Source organism: Chenopodium quinoa, unplaced genomic scaffold (genome assembly GCF_001683475.1).
Source record: "Chenopodium quinoa cultivar QQ74 unplaced genomic scaffold, ASM168347v1, whole genome shotgun sequence".
NCBI lineage: Eukaryota > Viridiplantae > Streptophyta > Magnoliopsida > Caryophyllales > Amaranthaceae > Chenopodium > Chenopodium quinoa.
The window spans coordinates 2,104,703-2,127,566 of NW_018742959.1; the positions used below are offsets into that span (position 1 = coordinate 2,104,703).

Here is a 22,864-nt window from a genome sequence, read left to right on the forward strand (position 1 = left end):
GACAATAAATTCAAGACAGAGGGTTTAGTTTTTTGGGGTCACATAGATGCAGCATCAATCATATTATACAGTATTAGGGTAATATATGTGAGTTGTAATAAAAAGAGTAATGAATAGAAACTGTCACATATTAAAATGGAAGAAGCTAAAGTACATGCTTCAGTCAAGCTAAAATCAGCAGTTTCTGGCGCTGGAAGTTCAGAGCAGCAAGATGCAGTAAACATCAAAACATACTATTGGTTTGGAAGTCAGATATATGATTCCATTACTCTAACATAGAGCCAGATGGTCACACATTTCTTATTCAGAGAGCTAATTAGAATGGCACATATGAGGTCTTTTTCAAAAAGTCATTCATCTTTATTGCAAAGTCAATAAATGAGTTGCTAGAAGAAGCATTTGTGGAAGACTTCTGATCATTGTCAGTCGCTCATAATCAAATTCTTTCCCTCCCACTAAAACATGAGTGAACTAATACAAGTGTATATATAGCAGTATTGTTACTACCTGGTGGTGGATTCAACGCAGACACCAATGTTGTCAGTCTCTGCTTTAATGCAAACTTCACTTTCGCTCTTACAGCCTTGTTGGCAGTTCAAACTAGTATTCTCCATCTTCATGGCTGTCTTCTCAGCTAAAAAGTTCCAGATAAATCTGGATATATCGCTGGAATACCCACGATTTGGAGGAGATGAAGGATCAGTTACAATAACTCCAACATAGCTGCTAGGGCATGCACCCGTAGGCAAAATATAATTTTTCACCAGCCCACAAGACAAACCAGGATCACATTTCAACAGACAATCCAAAAGTTCATCTACCAAAGAGGCATTAACACTGATAGAATCCAGATCTGGGATTCTCGTGTTTTGCATGTCAGTGGCAAGTATGTAGAGAGAACGGGCAACAAGGGATGCAGCAGTTACAATGGATGTGGAGTTGATGTTAGCTGCAACAATATGAAAATTAGCAATTCTAGTTTAAACAGTATTTAGTATACATTTCCTGTAACACAGAGAAAACTCCAAGAATAGATATTAACTCACATATATCATCAAGGTGACTGTGATAGAATCCATTTGCAAACATGTCATCAAAATCTTCTAAGACGACGCCAGATATTTTAGAATCCTGCAAAGGCAAATGAACAGAATTAACAACAGTTAAACAGAATATTGAAGCCAATCAGAGGAGATTTTCAATATCATTCACAAAATTATACTTTTTAGCAAAGGTTCTTCTGGGGTTTATTTACATCCCTGAAGAAATTCTACAATCCTGGATCTATTAGCACATGTCTATCATCCACTGAACTGTGACAGCTTCCCTCCAATTATTTACATAGAGTCTATATATGGATAAACGGAATCAATCAAATATAGAAGCATTAAGGGAGTATAGTAAAACAAGGCCAAAACTGATAAGTACATAAGCTATGTAACATTCTACAATTATTCTCAACCATTATTTCAAACCAGGTGACAGTTACGTTTGTTTAATAAGCTCTTCAGCTAACTCACTATTATTATGGGATAATGCCAAAAAGATTGCTAATATTCCTAGTGTCTTTGGACAATCTGGAAAGGGAATAACGTTGAACAGGAATATAGTTAAAACACAATGGGCGCAAAACAAGGGCAACTGACTTTATGGGGCCTCATCATTGCAATGGCTTTGAGCTCCATCCTAGATCTTGGCTAGCTCTAATTGATCACGTAGAGCTGGATTAAATTGGTAGTTCTAGACCCATAGCTACCATATATTGACAACATAGTTGGAAGATAGTGCAGCATTTTGCAAGTCATCAAGCTGAACACACCCTCTGCTAATGCACTCCAGAAAAAAAAAGTAAGGGCGATGTGATTAGTAGCAGAAGATAGATATGGGGAAATTATAAGGGATAAACATAAAGGTTGGTAACTGATAGCTTGGGAGAAAATCCTGATTATAGATATATGGAATCATAGGAGAATATCAGCACTACAAATAAGGAACAGTAGTAATACAGGCATTAAGAAAATGTGTTGGTAACTGATAGCTTGGGAGAAAATCCTCCTCTGGAATGAGGATGGTTATTTTTTATACTTAGTAATTATTTTGATTAAGCGATTCAATCCTATTTTGTTGTCTTCTTTCTCTAATGTACATTTAATCTTGGATAGTCTTAGTTATATCCAAGTGAATTCCTAGCTTTTGGTAATGATTTTTCACAGTAACCTCCCTTGCATACTACACCACATTGGCCAGATTAATACTTTTGTTACTCCTTGACCTATTTTTTGTTCTCTCTCGACTTGCCTTAATTCGTGTGCAAATAGTTAATATAAACACCAGTAAGGAGAAGTAGTTTTAATTTGCATTGTAGTAAGAATAGTTAGAATTACAGCTCCCTGAAATATCTTTCAAGGAAATGTTTTCTTTACAATACAAATTCAAAGGGTTAAATGAACCTCTTGCATATTCCCTCCGTTTCGGAATAATTGACACGCATTATTGGACACTTAATTTCAGAAATATTGGGTGAGAGCTATAAAACGAGTTGTTTAATGTAAGGTTAGGGGATTCATTTTATATTGTAAGAAAAATGGACATGTGACGGTGGAGGAAGTAAGTAGGTCATGGTGAGGTGGAAAAAAAATATTTAATAACGATAAGTCATACCTGTATAAGAAAGTGTGTCAACTATTCTGAAACAACTAAAAGTGGAAAGTGAGTTAATTATTAATTAAAATTAAAAAAATAGAAAATAGAAAATAAAAAAAAAAACCTTCCCTGTACAAGTGCCCCAAGTGGAGGTATTTGATCACAATACTACTAAAATACATGTTACATATAACAGCTAGAAAATGCATCTTAGCTAAAATACATACTTCTGCAACAATTCTAACCTTATTCAAAAATGACATCAATGAAGAGGGAGGAACTCCAGGATTCAAAATATTTGCGGCTGAGATTTTGATGTTGTCTGATTTCAGAGAAACCTGTGCACTTTGCAACGCTTCGAACGTCTCATTTGCCACCTTTGTTCCCTAAAATGGTAATGAAAACCATCAATAAACAGGCATTTTGGAGTATTGGATTAGCAGGTGAGCGGAAACAAGAACAAAAAGCAAAACTCATGATTTGCAGTAAAATCCATACAACAGCATACCTTATGTAGAGTAATAATTTAAGGCTTTAAAATTAAAAGCAGCACAGTATAAATCAACAATGCCTCATACCTGCCCCAAGCAAGAATTTGCATGACCAAGGGATTAAAGGGGCAGTATGAGGATAAAAGCAAGATGGGCGACAGGCAGTGGGATAAGGCATAAATTTTACACACTACATGCCCCTTTCCTGCCTTAATTTCATAGTCCACCAAACAATAATCCATAGTAAAAATGGTCAAAACTTGGCATTAGCAGACTAGCGGTAGTCCAGTAGCAACAGCCCGTTGCATGATATACTATGACTTATAAGTAATTTTTTTTGGAAGGTCATTAAATTCATGCGTCTTTTCTTCGATTCATTATTTCTGCATAACTTTTTCTCATTTTGGCCAAATTTACTTATATTTCTTCCATTCCTTCATAATTTCCTAGTCGGCATAGCAACAAAAACCAAGGGAAGTGAGTCAATGAAAGTGGGTCCTTATTTGCTTTTTGGATAGGAAAGAGAATGAGGATTTAAGTGCGCCCAACAAATAACAATGGTAGAAAAAGGGAAATTTATTCACTAAATAAGGAATATTAAAAACGAAGGAAGAACTTCATGAAATGAATGAGAACAGAAAGTAAGAGCTTCTAGAAATGAAGGGAGGCAAAAGCTATTAAGAAGTATATATATATAGCAAGGGTAACTTGAGTGGATGGTCAGTTCAGTTATAAATGGTTAAAATATAATTACCACATCTGATTTCCAGGTACTGTTTGGGTCTATTTCAGGTTCTTTGAATCAGATATGAGTCAATCTTGTTAGATTTGTATTTTTAACTCCCAAGTCCCTAAAGAAAGATAAGCTGAAATCAATTCATGTCAATCATCTATATACCCAACAAGAAAAAGATATTAATCAATAAATGGATCAACATAACCCTAGAGCCCAGGCCTTTAAAAAGTCTGAAATCTGATTGATCAATAACAGTCCTTATTAACGTTATCTAGTTCAACCCATTCTCGATTCTCATGCCTGGAAGTTTCTTCCAATCAAAAGAAAAATAGACAGAAGAGTAGCCTCCCAGTCATTAACATCATACACAAAGGAAGCTAGGTTACTAGAAATTCAGATAATCTTATTAAAATATATACGAGGAAGGGCCTAGGGGAATATGTATTGTGATGATTCATATGCAAGATGATCCAAAATTTATCATGAATTAAAAAATAAAATAAAATAAAACATAGTTCTTACACTGGATGAATGGACAAAAAAGTTCTTTATCCCTCCATTAAACCCCTTTCCAACAGATCCAATCTCCAAAACCTGAACCAAATGTATAGGAATGAATAGTAAAGGTTAGCAATAAATGGAACAAAATTTGCTCAGATACAAGAAAATGAAACAAGTAGATTGTACAACATCTTCTGCAATATACAGCATTAGTTAATGGGTAGGAAAAAGTTAATTCCAGAAGCAACTAATTTATAAATGAGCCTGCATATAATTGGTAAATTTTGATCCATAAGCACAGAGAAAAAAAAAGTACAAAATAAAAAACAAAACAAAAAATTAACAAATTTCAGAACATATTTAAAATAGTTAGCATCTGCATTACATAAATAAAAGGGAAGAGCTAGTACTTTTCTTCAAGCATAAAGGAATCACCGAATCACAAGGTCAAAGAATCATAGTCTCCTCATCAGAAAGTGGTCCACCAATTCCGAAAGGAACTTCTGAGATCATGTTGTTCATTCTTCTTTTGAAATCCACTTCAACTAAACTAGAACACTTTTGGCCTCTCGTAGAAATGCACATTCAACCAAAAGAAGGTATATTACAGGTTTCAATAGAAGATTAGATGAGATTACTACACATCAATCAGGAATCCAGAAAACATCTCACACAATGCTAAAAAAAAGACATTGTAGTCAATAGGATCCAGTCCATTGTGCACTTTTAAATTCAAGAATTGGAACAGAAATATGTAAGACCATATTCTCTTCTCTGCATCTACTCTCTACAAAGAATCTAAGGTACATTAGGAAACAACGTAAGTGGCAACAGAGTGTTTTCAAACACTGACAAGAAACACACAAGACAAGTGCAAGCAACACCACACAGTCCACAGTTTTATCTTGTTTTCTTCTGTTTGGCATCATACAGAGCATGAGATACTCATAATTTCATAAAGAAAGGAAGAATATAAAAGATGAGTCCCTAACAAAAGAAACAATTATAATGAGCAAATCCCACCAATCTAGCTAGTAACAGGGATATAGCTATCAGCCCAAATAGCAACAATACAGAATACTGTGTATCCCAACCAATGTTACTCGGACTCGTCTTTAAGTGTCGTGTCCGACATGGTTAGTCCTAAATTTTGGTCAACACTTCGACCCGATCAGGGGAGTGCTAATATTTAGGATACGGCTACTGTATAATGTGTCCAAAAAATTAATCCGACAATTAAAATAAAAAATAGATAAAAGTCATAAAACTAATAAAAGTAGTACATAGTGTCATACAAGTAGTACATAAGCTGTAAAAAATAAAACTAAATAAAAAATATAATAATCACATGGTACTAAGTAAAAGTATAAAAGTAAAGATGGGTCCAAAAGTCAAAAGAACTTGTGAGGACATGGGTAAAGTAAAATATTTAAAGAACAACCATATGACCAGACAGCTGTCCCACACTCACACCTCATCAACCTTTCACCTTCTCCCACTTTCCCTTTCTAATTCTTTATCATGTAGTCTTCTCTTTCTATCTTCTCTCTCCTCCATTAATTCAGATGCATGCAAAGTTCAAACTTAATCCCCTCTTTCTAAAATCAACACCCATTTCAGACACTTTTCCGATCCTCAAGTCAACACTTTCCCGAAGCTGTGTCAAGGGTCGCGTTGTGTCGACACGCGACACCCATGGCCAAGGAAGGTTTCAGAGTAACAGTGATCCCAACACTTCATTTCATCGTAAAAAATCTTATGTCGTAAACATGACACTCCCAAATGGATAAGATTTGCATACATGGCACTTAAATATTTAATTGTAACATCACTACATTAAATCAAATGTTAGTAGAGGGAAAAGCAAAGCGCAGGAGCGAGGATAAAAAGCTACTCTCCAATAGTAAGGAAAATTTATGTTAAATGCAATATATTACCGTTTCAATAAATGTGTCATTGAGACCTGCAACAACATCAGATTGCAGGTCAAGTTCATGCAAGAACCTTCGGCTACCAAGGAAACCCCAGCTCTCTCCAGTAAGAACCAGGAAAACAAGCTGCAAATACATAAGAAGCAAATAAGAAAAAAGGCAAGATACTGAAAATCAACAGATACGTGTTCATGAGTGTTACTACTACCGTTTTCCTGATTGTTGCTCAATTTATTTGATAAAGCTCTCTCCCCTTTAATACAAAAGCAAAAGCACTCACATGCATATCAAAATTTACACTTTTCCATGGTCTATGTAGCTATAGTAACTAACACTCAGCAACGTGAAGAAGTAATTTGTAGACCTCGAAGGGTAATATGAATTCAAGGAAGGAAATTGTTCAAGTAAAAAATAAATAAGGAAAATTAGTCAAAATCACCTAATTAAATTGTATTAATACGACTTTTTAATATTTTTTTTTTACAAGACTTGTGTTTACATATTTTTGTGTGAAGTAACATCTTTTATTTTACTTGCATTACTACTTGACTATGTTACTCGGATAATGTTACTAATTAAGTTGTTGTGATTACTTGCATTACTACTTCAACTATGTTACTAATTAAGCTGTTGTGATTTTAAGTAAACGTAGCAAACTCACTATGACACTTTTTAAATGAATTTATCTTAATTCACCTCTTATATATATTCAAGTCCTATATTCCATCTCTCCTTCTCTAACTGATTATGATATCATACAATATATGCCTAACAATTTCCAACATCCTAACATACTCATTTGCATAGTAGAGAACCAAGACTTTTCCATCTTTCCAGCATTAGCATTCAAAAAGAGCTCGCTTCAGATAATGAAATGCAAACATAGTGCATTCTGCTACTCCAACAATCATCATTCAATAGGCAATGAGCTTATTAGACTTACTACTGTGCAACTTCATAGATTTATTTAGTCATGCTTATCAGTGATATTACCAAGCCTTAAATTAAATCTAAAAGCCAACAACGTACCAAAGAACATGACAAAATAGTTTGGGCACATAGCACAAATTTAAAGATATTTGAGATATTATTGCAGCTACATTACGATATCTTTTACAGTCCCAAGACACAGCCCTTAAGAAAAAGTTATTAAGTGGCCAATAAGTTTCAAAGAAAAACTCAATGAAAATCCATATATGACGCCTAATTACAAGGAAACTATAATCACCTGCTTCGTAAAGCTCTTCAAATAATCAGAATGAGAAAGAGCATCAGCAGCTGCCAACAGAGCAACTAATCCCTACAAAAATTTCAAAAGAGACGAGCATTAATTCAAAAAAGAAAGAATTCCATGCTAGTGAAGGTTCTCTAAACTATCACTATTCTTAACATAGTAACATCAAACAAAAGCTTACAGATAAAGGTGAATCTGCACCGAGGCCTTTGTCACGAAAAAAAGAAGCAGAATCCATAGTTCCCATTGCCAGTATAATAGGCTTGGTTACATCCGAGGAAGACTGAATGATGGGAGGAAGAGACGACCAAACACTGCCCTTCAGATCAACAAACATCAACGTAAGATTAACAAAACAAAAACTTATATTATAGAACAGAAGAAACAACATATTTTCTTTTTTGCAAAGCAAATAAAAAGGCAGCTGAAAAAAATGTGAAAAGAAAAACAAGAAGCTAACAGCAGATGGCCTGACAAAGATTCCCTATGCCTTAGCCCTTAAGTATATTGCACTCAATATCCACCAGTTCAACTGAAAAGATTACACGAGGTCACATCATAATAGTGTTGGGGTCGTTTGATTTTGAATGACAAAAAGGGAAGTGAAAGAGATTGATTATCCTTACTTCCCAAAAGGGTTGTTTGAATGCACAATTTTGTTACTCCGTCTCCCCATTTTGAGTTTCTAAAACCCCAATGCCCTTCTACATGATTCTCAATCCCTCCATAGAAAATAAGATTTCCTTTTTAGGAAGATCACCCGACAAAAGATTAACTTTTAAAATTTTGTGACCATCGTTAACCCTCCCTATAGAACATAAATTATAATTTTATAACAAGTTATAAGCACCCAAACTGTCCATAGAACTCAAGCATTAGTAAATCGCTGTAGACCAGCTATAGCAGTCACTACTAAGTACTAAACAAAAAACAGCACCCCCTCTAATTAAGAGGCACCAACAATAAAAAGCCTTTTCTTATTGCCTTTCCAGTATTTCACATTTTGCAGTTTGTATTCCTTTCCTTCCCCCTAACCTTTATGCAAATTAAACAGCCTTTCTTAGATTTAGATTAGATTTTATTTATTTTAAGTCACTTTCTGTAATACCTTTAATGATTCAGCTATTTATTCAATTCATGGTTATAACTTCTCGTAATCCATCATCGTATTTATATTATAATTCCAAAGGTGGAAATGTGGAATCAAAGTGGTCAATCTTAGGAGTCCCCTGTTTACCCTTCACAAAAATTCAAGACAGGGGCCAGCATGTAAGTACTTACACTTGTAGGGGGCATTTGGTATGAATATTGGAAATGGAGTGGAAAATAAACAAATAAGGAGGAGGAAAGGAATCATTTAACCGTTACCTTTATGTTTGGTTTAAAAATGGAAAGGATTCACTAAAATTTTACTCTATTTTAGTTTGAGGGTAAAGGTAATTGTTACCTTAGCTTAGAGAGGTAACAAATGGGTGGAAACCATTACCCTTAGGTAATAGTTAATGTTTCCCAAGCCTTCTAACCAAACACTTGGTAACGGATTGGTTTAATTGAATTCGTTTCCAACCCTAAAAATACTCTTACAAAACTTGCTCTTAGAAGGAGAAAGAAAGGGATTTATTATGTGTAATGGAGAGTTTAGAGAAACACAATGTGGGATAGGAGATGATAAAAATGGAAACAATCATCACAAAGAAAAAACAGTAGAACACAAGGAAATGGAGAGAGTATTAAGAAAGAATGACTACAAAGAAAAAACCAAAAACCTACTACAAAAATGTACAATAATACAACAACAATTTATGAGTAATTAATAAAATGCTGGATTTGGCCAAATTTTCATGTTTAGGTAATCCAAATACTTGGATTTAGAATTGGCCCAATTCCAACCCAATTAAAACATGAGGCCATATATCAGAATTTGAAATTCAATCCAAAAATCCATCATTTGAAATCTCACCACCTCAAAAATAACGACATTTGCTCTCTGCCATTCTCCTCTTCGTGCTCTGCCTCTCCCTCACTCAAGCTCTCTCTCTTCAAGCTCTCTTACAGAGTTATAATCTCACGCAAGCTTTCTCTCTCCTCGAGTTTTTTCTCTCTCTTCCTCTACTATAAAATAACACTTCTAAAGTGATAATCTTACAAAATTAAAGGAGAGCACAATTCTCGATTTCCATGTTGCTATGACGGAAATCTAATCCAAGTTTAGCAAGGAGCGGAAGATTTTGTCAATTAATAATCCGCTCGTTAATCTGTGTGATAAGCTTTCGATTTTCCCCTAATTTTTGGTTGTGTAATTTTGTCAGTTTGATGAATTTAGGGTGTGAGAAAAATAAGGAACTAATAGGAGGAGAGAAATATAAGGAGGGTAATAGGGACGATTACCTTTTGTTTAGTTTTTAATTTGCTAATTAAAAGAAACAATATTAGTGATTGTTAGAGAAACAATCTGAATCATTGTTTAATTAGCATTATATTCATTATAAATATGCAGAATCACATGTAGAAATAGATTAAAAAAAATTATTCATTTTTATTCACGTCAAAAGTTTTAGCATTAAGAAAGTTTTTTTCTTATATTTATTATTTCCTTCATAGTGGTTATTTGTCTATCCCATATATTGTTTATCTTTGTGAGGTATCGATTTCATATTATCTAGTAGAAGCCGCATTTCCGCTGCGAAAGCTCTAACATAGGGTTTATTGTTAAGTTTTCCCCCAATTCATGCTTCAATTTTGTTTCAATTTGTTGATTTATGCGGCTGATTGAATCTTGTATCCCTTATACTACAGATTTCTCGTCCTTCGTTCTTCTTTAATTCGTAGTTTTTTCCCTATTTTTTTTTAGTTCTTTGAGTTGTTCATTAAATTTATGTGCAAAAGTTTATGATTTGGGAAGGAAAAAATAAGCGAAAAGCAAAAAAGAAATTATTCTGGAAAAAAATGGTGGAAAAAAATCAATTTTGTTGATGGTAATAAAATTATAGCGAAAAAAAAAAAAAAAAAAAAAAACATGAAACTTGGAATTGAATTCTAGAAATTGAAATTGTGGAATTGAAATCAATGATTTCAAATGAAATGGGAGTATCCAAACGCAACCTCAGGTTATTTCGTGAATTTTTTAAAATTTCAAGGGCATTTGGTGACAAAACCGTAAATTTAATTGTTAAAAAAAATTAAAAAATAAATAAATAAATAAAAATAAAAACTATAGTTAAATTTTTAATAAACTATAATAATTAATGTCATAAGTTATAAGTATAAGAAGTTTATGAGTACCAAATATAATTTTATAAGACTTTGTTTACCAATTAGAAAATTAAAAAGTTGGAGTTTACCAAAGAGAATTTCCCATATATATATATTAAAGGATTTTATGGTAATTAGAATCACAAAATCAGCCAATTTGTTACTTAAAAATATTTAATGCAATCTTAATTTTTAAAAAGGCATTGTAATGATAAGTTGATAATTTTGCTCAATCAAAAGCTAAGTGGATACAAACATGGTCTTTCGTTGCATCGGACACTCTTGATATCAAATGCCTAACTAGTACCAACATCAAAGTTTCCACCAAGGCCAAGAGTAAAATCTCACCATCTTTCAAAACATACACTATTTTGGGATTGTTACACTTCATAACTTGTCCATATATTTTTTTTTTATTATAATTTCAGGGAAAAGCATAAAAGTTCTTGGGATCTTGGTTGATATTAATGTCAAAAGCCTCACATGGTATGATGCATGCTTTATTTGTAATTATAAAGTGAATTATTTTGGTGATAAAAGAACATGTTCAAATTGCCACAAATTCTATTTGCAATTATAAAGTGAATTATTTGGTGATCAAAGGCAAATTACCGCTAATATAATCCTGAAATCAATGGTAAATTCACCAAATTATTTTTAATCAATTTTTAAAATTTTTATGTATTTATTTTGGTAAATATTTTATCACTGAAGATTACTATCAAAGACTAAAGTAGAATGCTGCATTTTATTTTGTTCAACCAACAAATTGAATTCTTTCTTTAGTGTGTGTCCCAATTAAAGGACTTACATAAACAGGTTTATCTACACAGCATACTTTAACTTGCTTACTTGCCCTCTCTTTAATTTCTTTTTCTAACAATTTTATAATATATTATACACAGATAAATGAGAAAGAGATGATGATATTGTTGCATAAATATAATGATAACTCATATGTTTTAACTCTTACATCCCAAACTTCTTTATTGTCACAATTTTTAATATATAATATTTGTTTTTACTCATATTATGATTTCTCAATTTTTATACTCTTACATCCCAAACTTCTTATTATATTTAATATATGTTTTTACTCTTAGATCCCGAACTTCTTACTCATACATAATACTATCTTCGATTTTTTTTAGTAATAACTTGGGTATTATTTGTGAGATATAAAATATTTCAAAGTTGCAACTAATAAAAATCGAAGGTAGTATATGTTTTTACTCATATTATGACAACTCAATTTTTTTTTTTAGGAGACTTAGGGCCTGTTCCGATTGACTGAACTCAGCTGAACTGAGCTGAACTTATTAATTAGTGAATTTTAACTACGGATTAGTGATCTTTGATTATTTATTGATTATTTATTACTATACATATGTGTATATACAAATGTACATATTATTATTATTAATAATAATAATAATAATAATAATAATAATATTATTATTAATATTAATTATTGATGATTATTATTATTATTATTTATTGATTATTATTATTATTATTATTAATATTTATTGATGATTATTATTATTATTTATTGATTATTATCATTAGTATTATTATTTCAATTATTATTGTTATTATTATTATTATTATTATTATTATTTATTGATGATTATTATTATTATTATTATTTATTACTTATTGATTTTTATTATTATTATTATTATTATTATTGTTAATATTATTATTATTATTATTGTCGTCGTCGTTGTAATAAGAGTTTAAAAGAATGAAATTTGGCTTTATATCATTAGCAATATCATAAGATGTAAATTAAGAGCTGAGCTGAACTGAACTCAACTGAGTTGAGCTGAGTTGAACTGAATTTCTACGGAAGAGAACAGGCCCTTAAATGACTAAAAATCAGCCATGAAGTCAACTCGTTGTTAATGTTGCTCCATAAAGATATACTTATAGAGTTTAGCACTTTGTATATATATATTTGAGAAAATACAAGTTAATCTGCCGGTTTTTCGTTAATCTGATGGCATTTTTGTAAATATATTGAAAAAGCAGGGTCATTTATACAGAACTTTTGGTGAGCTGTCCAATTACTGTTTGCTTTTTGCTTTTACTGTTTGGTGAGGAAATTACACATGTACCCCTCAACTAGTACATGAAAAGACGCATATACCCCTCCATCGGTACTTGAAAAGACAATTATACCCCCAAATAAAGGGAATTAACTAGGTAAACAAATTACATGAGACAACTTTTAGTTTGTACGTTATGTGATATGTAAATATATATTTTGTAAACAAATTCAGAGTTTTTCATGTAATTTATGTTAATACTCTTTCAACAATATTTTCATAAAGAAATAAATGACAAAAAAGCTACCTGAAACAAAGATTTCATGTAATTGAAAGTGACATTAATACACTTTAGAGAGTCTCATCATTGAGAAATTAGACTTTACGTGAGTTGCTAAATTTTGGGCTGTTTATGACCATTGGAGGTAAAAAAACAACTCATTTTGTATCTCAATACTCAAAGTTGAGTCTCACCATAGGAGATGGTCTTAGGGGGTAGTTGGGGTAGTTTTCAACGTCCATGGTTGGTTTATGATGCTGCATGTGTGGGTGCTTGATGAGGTGCTGGAAGTTGTAAATTGTTGTGTGCAGGCACATAAAAGTAATTTAATCATTAAAATTACCATGCTTTGTGTTTTAGTGATAACTAATTCAATAAGGTTATAAAAGAAAATAAAACATTAATTAGGGTCATTTTGTGAAACAAAATAAAAGAGGGGTTACCGTATATAAGTAGCAAAAATTGAGTGTTACCACGTAGAATTTCCCTTAAAAAAATAATAGAAAGTAAAATAAATTTAAAACGGTTTTCATTGTAAAATAAAAGTTTTTTTTTTTAATTAAGCAGTTTTCTCCTCAAGTCTCTCCTATTTTTTTCTCCGTATCATCTTAAGTTGATTTTTTTTAGTGGTTACATTTTTAAGGGAAATCTAGGTATTTTTTTATTGTTATTATTATTTTCAAGGGGAATTTAGGTAGGTAGTTACTAACATAATCATTAAAACCCCTTAAATAGGAAAAATCACCCGTATAATTTAATTCTACTATTATCAATTGTAAAGTAGTAGTCAATTCCACTTTCAAAGCGACTAACCCTCTTGCAGTGCTTGCAAAACCAACAAGTTTCTTTAGATAATTTTTATCAATAATTCATTGTAAAAGAACAATTACTGATTATGGGCTATGGCTACATGTAATTTATCAAATTCAAAATATTAGGTAAATTTTCTTACTGCATTTAACTTTTAATGTTGAAAAAAATTGGCACTTAATTTTCACCATATTGTAAGTGCATAAGGCGATTTATTAAATCCAAACTTCTTAATTTATTTCGTTGTTTCTTTACATAATTACTCCCAAAGTGTTGAAATTTGAACGTAATCACTCTAATAAAATAAAAGGTAATTTTAATCTATATCTCATTACTATTGGGAATTGTCTACCACTCATAAATAATTTAAATGTTAAACTCATGGTTTTGTTTTTTTTCCCTTTTTTTACTGCCCTAATTTCACAATGTTTTAAGAAGCATTTTATTTTAGAAATAATGTGATATTGCAAGATGAATTTTGTGTGTCTAATAATAAAAGATTTTGGTGAGTATTGGGTTTCAGTGTTTCACATGCAACATTTATTGCCAACAATGGAGTACTTAGCTTCCTTTTGTCAATCACTAATTGAAGTTTTTGTTTTTGTTTTTTTCCCTTTTTTAAAAAAAAATAAGTAGTATGGTCAATTGGTTGCTAGTAAGGAAAAAATTAAAGGTTTCAGCAACTATAAATCTACTATTGTACATTGGTAATCTTTGCAATTATTTTTTATAAAGCTTATTACCATATTAAATTTCTTCACTCATTTGGTATATATGGGAAACAGTACAAATTTTTTTTATAAGGCCTATAAATGTTGTTTGCTACAAAGGTTGCAGGGTAAAATGGCAATTTGGACATTGAGAAGAAGCAAATAAGTTCTATGAAATTTTATTATCGTGAAAGCAAGAAATTGTGATGGAGGAAGATCATAGTATTGTACCTTTTACCTTTAATTTACCGTTGTAATTCGTAACAAAGCAAGTTAATCAAATATATGCTACAATAATTGTGATAGATTTTACTTAGGATAAAATTAATAATGTAGTTGTTTTTTTAAAAAAATTAATGTAGTTTTTGTTGAAATTGTAATTTGTAATGTATCATACACAACAACAACAACAACAACAACAACAACAACAACAACAAAAAAAAAAAAAAAAAAAAAAAAAAAAAAAAAAAAAAACTAATTAATTATTAGGTTTTTCTATATAATAACCCTTTTAAATTCACTTTTCTACGTTGTGACCCAACATATATCACTTTCCACACTGTAACCCTAATATACATTTTGTTTAACCTTGACGTTATCCCGTTGTTAAAAATTCCGTTAGTGGGCCCACTCTCAATTTATTAATATTTTTTTTATCGATTTGTGCGTTGTGAAATGTTCCGTTAAAGATTTTCGAGGCTATTTTAGCCCTTAAGGATCCAAATTGAGCTCAGAATTCGCAAAAAAATAGCTTATATGCCTCGTTTTTCTTATTAAGTAATGTCTTGACTTACGTGTTCAAGTTTTAATACTTATAACGAGGCATTTATTTTTATTTTTTTTTTTTTGAACTCTGAACTCAATTTAGACCCTTAAGAGCCAAAATAGCCCCGAAAACCTTTAACAAAACATTTTCCAACGCACAAATTGATTAAAAAATACTAATAAATCGAGAGTGGACTCCACTAACGGAAATTTTGACGCTGGAATAACGGCAAGGTTACCGTATGGAAAAAAACATGTAAATTGGGGTTACATTGTAGAAAGTGATATATGTTGGGGCACAACGTAGAAAAGTGAAATTAACGAGGTTATATATAGAAAAACCCTTAATTATTTTAGTTTTAACAGTTCAATGAATATTGTAATTATTGGATGAAATTAGAAGGTAAGTATATTTCTTTATTATAGTGGTAAAGTGGTAGTTTTTTTTTTCATATATATAATGTGGCCATGTCGACAATGAAATATTTTCTTTTTCGTGCTATATAGTGCAATTGGTGATTTGTACACCCGGATGTACCATTAAAGCAGAAAGAACATAGCAAATAATTACAAAGTGTATCATGAAATTATAAAAGAACATATCACTGAAATATAAAGAACACAGTATATTATGAAATACTTATTATCAAAAAGGTAAAACATAATTATGAACTGAGTTTTATCAATAATTTAATGTCAAATATTTCAAAATATTACATTTAAATCAGAAAATATTCGAATATAAAAAATTTCTCTATCAACAAATTAATTTTACACAAAGATAATTCAAAATTTATTACTTAAATTTCAAAAATTCAAAATTCAAAATATAAGAACATATTATATCAGTAAAAATAAGATAATTTGTATTATTATACCCAAAGAACATATTTGTATTATTATAATCAAAGAGCATGATTAATATATATTACCTTATAGAACATTGTTTGTAGTGTAAAAAACATATAGTTTAGACTCAAAGAACATATTGATGAGACTTAAAAAAACATATTTCATTGCAACTAAAAAAAATGATAAAGAACATTCATCAAAATAGGAAAAACATCATCTTCAACCTTAGAAAATAACACCAAAACATAAAAATTGATAACAAAAAATAACGAGTTTGTCAATTACATCGATCTTTCAATTAAATGATTCATCAAAACGATGAAATCAACTCCGAAACAACATTAAATCACTTTAAAATTCAAAATTTACCATAGTTTCTCTCTCTATAAACCAAACTTATTCTTTCTCCTAACAAAAAAAAATGAAATTTTGTTTATCAAAAGTAATATGGAATGTAAATAATGAATCAAGGAATAAAAATTTTAAATCAATAGGAGAAACGTTTTGATTTATTTTTTTTGCTCTTGTACTTTGTGTCTTTGTATTTGTATACAATGTTCTTTCCACGTTTTTATAACTCATGTATTTTGACTTGGTCTACCATACTGGGTGTATCATGAAATTTTCATATATTTATTAGTCGAGAGAAAGTAAATTAATGAGTGAAAAAAAAAGATAAGGGAACAATATCATTTATGCATGTTAAATAATAAATTAACTTTATCTCAAACAAAATTTTTTTAAAAAAAAAAAATACACATTTTTATACAAGTACAAACATTGTCATATAAATAGAAAGCAAAAAGAATCGTGCACGCATTGTGTGCGCCTCTCATCTTGTTTTCTTAATGAAAGTCTTATTTCATTTGATTATTGTGGACTATCCCAAACCCTACCTCCGTCAAATTCTTCCTCTATTTTTATTAAGTTGCAATTGTTTTACGTTTGCAATATTCTGGCAACCCACTTTGACTCTCTTTAATTATTTATTTTTACAGGAAAATATAGTAATGTGGGGTCTTGTTAGTATCATCCCTATTTATATTTTCATAATTTCATTACACATCGTCAAACATGATATGACAAGTGTTGCAACTAATGAAAAATAGAGGAAGTTTATTCTTTCATCGTTCTCAATTGGGCCTCAAATAAATACAACCTTCGTTTCATAAAAATTGCACACTTTGCACAAAAAGCTTTCACATATTTTTGGTTAATGTGTTGTTTTTTTTGAAACAAAGGAAGCTTATCACTTTACCGAAAAGTTTTTTCTAACATGAAAGTCTCAGTACATGTAAATATTGGTTTCAATTGTTTTAGTTTTTTTTTTTTTTTAATTTTCCTCTCCCATTCACTTTCTCTCACCTCTATTAAGAAACATTAAACTAGACACACCTTTTCTAAACCGTATATGATCAACCAAACTCCACAATTGTTGCTATCCTTAATGTGTGCAAAGGGCAATTGGGACTTTTTATAATCAATTACTTTGGAAATGGAAAAAATTTGGTGACTTCTCACAATGTAGAGATTTAGAAGGATAATTTTCCAATAATTAGCCCCACCACTATAAATACATTATATTAATTAAATTTCAACTGACATGCAAAATAACCAGTATAATTTATTATATTAATAGGAGCATAGCTCACATCTTTTTGCACAGATTGACAATGGAAAAGAGTTCTCACCTATATCCACCTAAGGGGAGGCACGTGCCTGCTTTCAAACAAGACTCCGAATCATGAGTATCAGACTTTGTTGTCTACACCAAAAAAAAAAAATGTTATTGAATAGCTAAAGGTTGAATGCTAATATCAAACAATTTTTTATACTTAAAAATTGTAGAAAATGAATGTGCTATAACGGATTATGTGCAACAAAGCAAAGAATAACAGCGAGGTTCACCTGCATAACAAGATCAAACTCAGCAACATCCTGACTGTATGACCTATTATTCTTTTCATTCTTAGTAGCAACCTGCATAAATCAAATAGAAATTACTAACAATACAAATAGCAAGGGCACTGATGCGTAAATGAAAACAGCAGAAGTGGCTAAATGGCTATTTCAACCCTTTTTCTTACTGCAAATTCATTTCAATTGTCATATGTATAACATATAATAGAAAGGATGAATAATCAAAAGAATAATAAAGTAAAAATAGCCAAACATACTTCAGGAATTTTTCTTCCACTAATCATTTAGTTTAAAATTAGTTTAAGGGAATTTTCACTTGCAAAATGGAAAACACACATACGCATATGCATACACAAACACATGCACAGACATTCTTATTTACCTTCTAGGAGCTTTACCTGGCTAATTTATGAAAGGCCAAGAGCTTATAGTGTTTTTAAAAATCAATATTATGAAGGGAAAAGATTTCAACATTGTACAAGTCTAAAAGAGAAATAAATTTGTATCGTATGTATCCATTTTATAAAAAACAACCTCTTCCATGCGGAAAGGGATTGACACAATCCAAACTGTCTTAACAACCTACTGAGTTTAGCCTGTGGGATGAAAAAGGTTATTTAGATGAGACAAATGTGAATGCTAGTAAGTTCTAAACAATCACATCATATCTAATTTGTTACGGAAATTATACCCCTCAAGGTCACAATCATTGGAGGAAAGACTCTTCCTTTAAGAAAGTGGAGACATTAAAATTAGCTTTGAAGAGATTCAAAGGATGCAAAAGCTATATTGCTTTATATATTCTTATCAATCAATTTTAAGATACTTTCATTTCCTTGCATTTTATTTTGTTAGGGGGGGGAAGAAAATCTAACCTAGAGATCTGGAGTCTAGAAATTGGTTTGTAGGAAAAGAGAATAGGAAAAAAGTGCCCCTTTTTGTTGATGGCGAGAAACATCTGAAACTCTTATAATTTCAGCTTCATTGTTACCCATATACCTCTTCCAATGAAACAGATTTGTGTCCAACTCAACGTTACAAGGTACGAGATACGATTCGAAACGCGGTACAGAAACGGATACGTGGTACGTTACCATGTATGAATCCGGTACGATGGATACGATGTGTTTAAAAATCTAATACTGTACTTTTTAGTGAAATAACGTTTACTCTTCATTATGTTTTAAAAAAAAAAAGTTTAAATTCTAAATTAATTGTCATCTATCCAATTATTTTATATTAGTATACTAATATAACAATTTAAATTTAAATGGAAAATTAAAAGTAGTGGAATTTTAAAAAATGAAAAAGAAAATTGAAATCCCCTAAATCATCACGTGACTTTCTTTAGTGGGGTCAAAAAGTCAAGAAATAAATAAAAGATGAAAATAAAAGAAACCACAAAATGGGGACAGCTGTCCCACCCAACTCCCCCTCTACCTACCCTAGTAGCCTTGTCCCTTCTCTCTCTCTTTGAAGTCTGCAACAGGCTTAACAATGGAGTCTTCACAAAATCACGGCCGAGTTTTTACACGTTCCAAGCTACGAAATCGGGTCGCAGAGTCCGGCGATTTGAGTCGCGACCACCGGCGAACTAAGTCGCGTCTGTACCGTGTTCCGGTACGAGCGAATCAGGTCGCGATTCGCAGCAACGTACCGCGAACCTTGTAACGTTGGTACAGCTCAAACAATTTACCAGCTCTCATCAACTATAAAGACTTATTAAAGAGGTATCCCTAAAAAGACTATAGAATGGAGATCAAAATCCTTACAATGCCTCGGTTTACCTGCCAGCAGTGACATGTGATTACCAATGCGGCAATGCCACTCCCCTCCCCCCCCCCGGCATTAGACCTATTAATTCGGGAATTCAAGTCAATATGACCTGAGGGTCATGTTATGTCTTTTGTCTTCTAAGAGCATCCCCATCAATGAGCATTTTTTTGCTCATGAGCAAAAATGGATTTATAGCTTCCCCATCAATGTGCAAATGGAAAAATGCTCATGAGCATAATTGATTTTGCTCATCCTATGAGCAAAAATGAAGGTGAACAGTAAAAACGTGGGGCCAAGCAACTCTCACATCTGCCGCTTATTTTTTTTTGCTTTTCACACCCTCGAAACGACGCGTTTTGGGTATGCTTTGTGAAGAGCAATCCCCAAAACGACGCATTTTAAAGGGAGAAAAGCAAAAAAAAATTAAATACAGCCGCTGAGAGGGGCGCGGAATTTAATACACTCGTCCTGTCAGCTTGTTCCTCCAATCAACAATTGTTACCGTTTTGAAACGGTAATTAATTTTAAACGGTAATTTGGTCGTTTAATAATTGAAAATAAAAAAATAAAAATTCATCAATGATATAAATAAAGGTTATAATTTTTTTTTTCTCTACAAATAGAGATTCATTTTGACATATTTTGGTATAATTTCAAAAATCACAAAAACACTCTATATTACTCTTAATCCCAATTCTAGTGAGATTTATTTCATATTTTCTAATATAAAGTTGAGATAGGTTAATTTTTTTTTTTGGTTTATTATTGTTAATTAATATTTTTAGTACTCTAATATTTTTTAAAACGTTATTAATGATATTTTAATTACAATATTTTGTTTTACTTTCGAAAATCCAAAATAAACTCTTTATTTTTTTTACTCCCAAGTCTAGTTAGATTAATTTTTTATTTTCTAATATAAAGTTCAAAAAGGTTCTTATTTTATAGTTAATTACTTTTTTCCTCAAAAAAAAAAAAATATATATATATATAGTTAATTACTTTTTGTAGTACTCAAATAATTTTTAAAACGTTATTAACGTTATTTTTATTTTAATTTTGGTGCCTCTTAAGTATTTATTATTGTTGTTAATTTATTATACAATTTAATGGATCCAAACAACCCTAATTACAATCAACTTGCTCAACATTTTTCTGATTTAGGTGATGATTTCATCACTAGTCCCAATTTTCAATTATTCCTAGAATGATTAAGAAACCCTTCTTCTCAATATTTTGTTCATCAACCAACACCTCCACAAATTCCTAATATTGAAAACACTTATTTTGAGCAACAAACTCCTTTCGTTACCGAAGGAAGCAACTCTGAGTACAATGTCAACCAAGAAGAAGTTGTTTTGGAGACACCACAGTACCCTCCACCACCTCCAAGGATTCCGACCAATCAACCACTTGCTAAAGCGAGTTGCATTTGGTCGGTTGCTGAGGATGAAGCTCTAATTGGGTTCTACCTTGAACTAAGTGATGATGCGCTTCGTGGTACGAGCCAAAAGGCATCCGAAATATGGCGAAAAGTTCATGGAGCTTACTGTAAACTACAAGCTGAGAAACCGCATATTCTCCTGCCAAGACCTATGAAGAGTTTAGAGACACATTGGAGAAGAATGGCAGCTGATTTGCTACAGTGGACTAGTTGCTATGAGGAGGCGGGCAATCTTCCGAAAGCGGAAGTGGTTACAACGAAGCCGATCGAATTAAAAACGCTTCCAAGTTTTATATCTCCTCTAATCCACAACATAATTTTGCATTTCCACATGGAGTGGAAATGGTTAATAAAGATCCAAAGTGGAGGACTAAACAAAGATGGGGTGTGTCAAAGGAGGAAAGTTGCGGTGCCGATGATGAGGAAGATAGCAATGGAAGTGGGAAAAGGTCTAGGGCGGAGAGTGAGAATGAAATCCGTAATGATGGATTTATGTCCGGAGGATTACCACGACTAGACGGTGTCAAAAAAACGATTGAGTATTAGTAAACAAATAAAGGCGTGTACTAAGGTTAGAAAAAGGGAGGCGAATTTACGACAACAACGGTTGGAACTTGATAGAGCAAAGGAAAAGAAGAAGAAAAAACAAGTTGATTTAGCACAGAAGAAGCTGAATTTTGATATGCTTCAATCACTTTTAGCAAGGACAACACCACTCACTCCGAGGCCCACAAGGAAGAGTTACTTCAATTAGTCTACGGTAGAAAATGAGTGTATTTCTTTAATTAGTTTATTTTTAATTAGTTGTATTCTGAGGTTAGATTTCTTTAGTTAGCTTATCTTTAATTAGTTTATCTTTAATTAGTTTATCTGTATTTTGTTCAATTTTAATTACTTTATTTTTAATTAGTTGTATTCAGAGGTTAGATTTCTTTAGTTAGTTTATCTTTAATTAGTTTATCTTTATTTTGTTCAATTTTAATTAGTTTATTTTTAATTAGTTGTATTCTAAGGTTAGATTTCTATAGTTAATTTATCTTTAATTAGTTTATCTTTATTTTGTTCAATTTTAATTAGTTTATTTTTAATTACTTGTATTCTGAGGTTAGATTTCTTTAATTAGTTTATCTTTAATTAGTTGTATTCTCATGTTAGATTTCTTTAATTAGTTAATCTTTAATTAGTTTATTTTTAATTAGTTGTATTCATGTCCCTTGTCTTACTATATTTTGAATACTCATATGTCTTTCATGTCAGTTGTCTTTTTATATTTTGAATAGTCAAAGATTATTTTCTGTCTTACTATCTTTAATCACTCATGGAATTGTTAATCTTGTTTCATCACTCATGGAATTGTCATTCATGAGAGTTCATGCTTATAAATAATAGTGATACCATCTATGCAAACACATCATAATCTAACTCCTCAAAAATATCCAAACACCCGTAAGTAACAAGCAAACACAAT

The 22,864-nt window shown here is 31.4% G+C and overlaps 1 protein-coding gene across 2 annotated transcripts in view; it reads right to left on the reverse strand.

The window, feature by feature from the left end:
* Positions 1-22,864, reverse strand: part of LOC110728738 (nicastrin-like) — a 32,206-nt gene that overhangs the window by 1,209 nt on the left and 8,133 nt on the right. For both annotated transcript variants that reach the window (XM_021908382.1, XM_021908384.1), the window contains 9 exons: positions 18,165-18,236; positions 17,948-18,021; positions 7,718-7,850; positions 7,531-7,602; positions 6,309-6,428; positions 4,393-4,464; positions 2,889-3,029; positions 1,047-1,131; positions 508-949 (listed from right to left, as the gene is read on the reverse strand). In XM_021908382.1, coding sequence (XP_021764074.1) covers positions 508-949; positions 1,047-1,131; positions 2,889-3,029; positions 4,393-4,464; positions 6,309-6,428; positions 7,531-7,602; positions 7,718-7,850; positions 17,948-18,021; positions 18,165-18,236 — 1,211 coding nt within the window. The remainder of the gene's footprint in view (positions 1-507; positions 950-1,046; positions 1,132-2,888; positions 3,030-4,392; positions 4,465-6,308; positions 6,429-7,530; positions 7,603-7,717; positions 7,851-17,947; positions 18,022-18,164; positions 18,237-22,864) is intronic.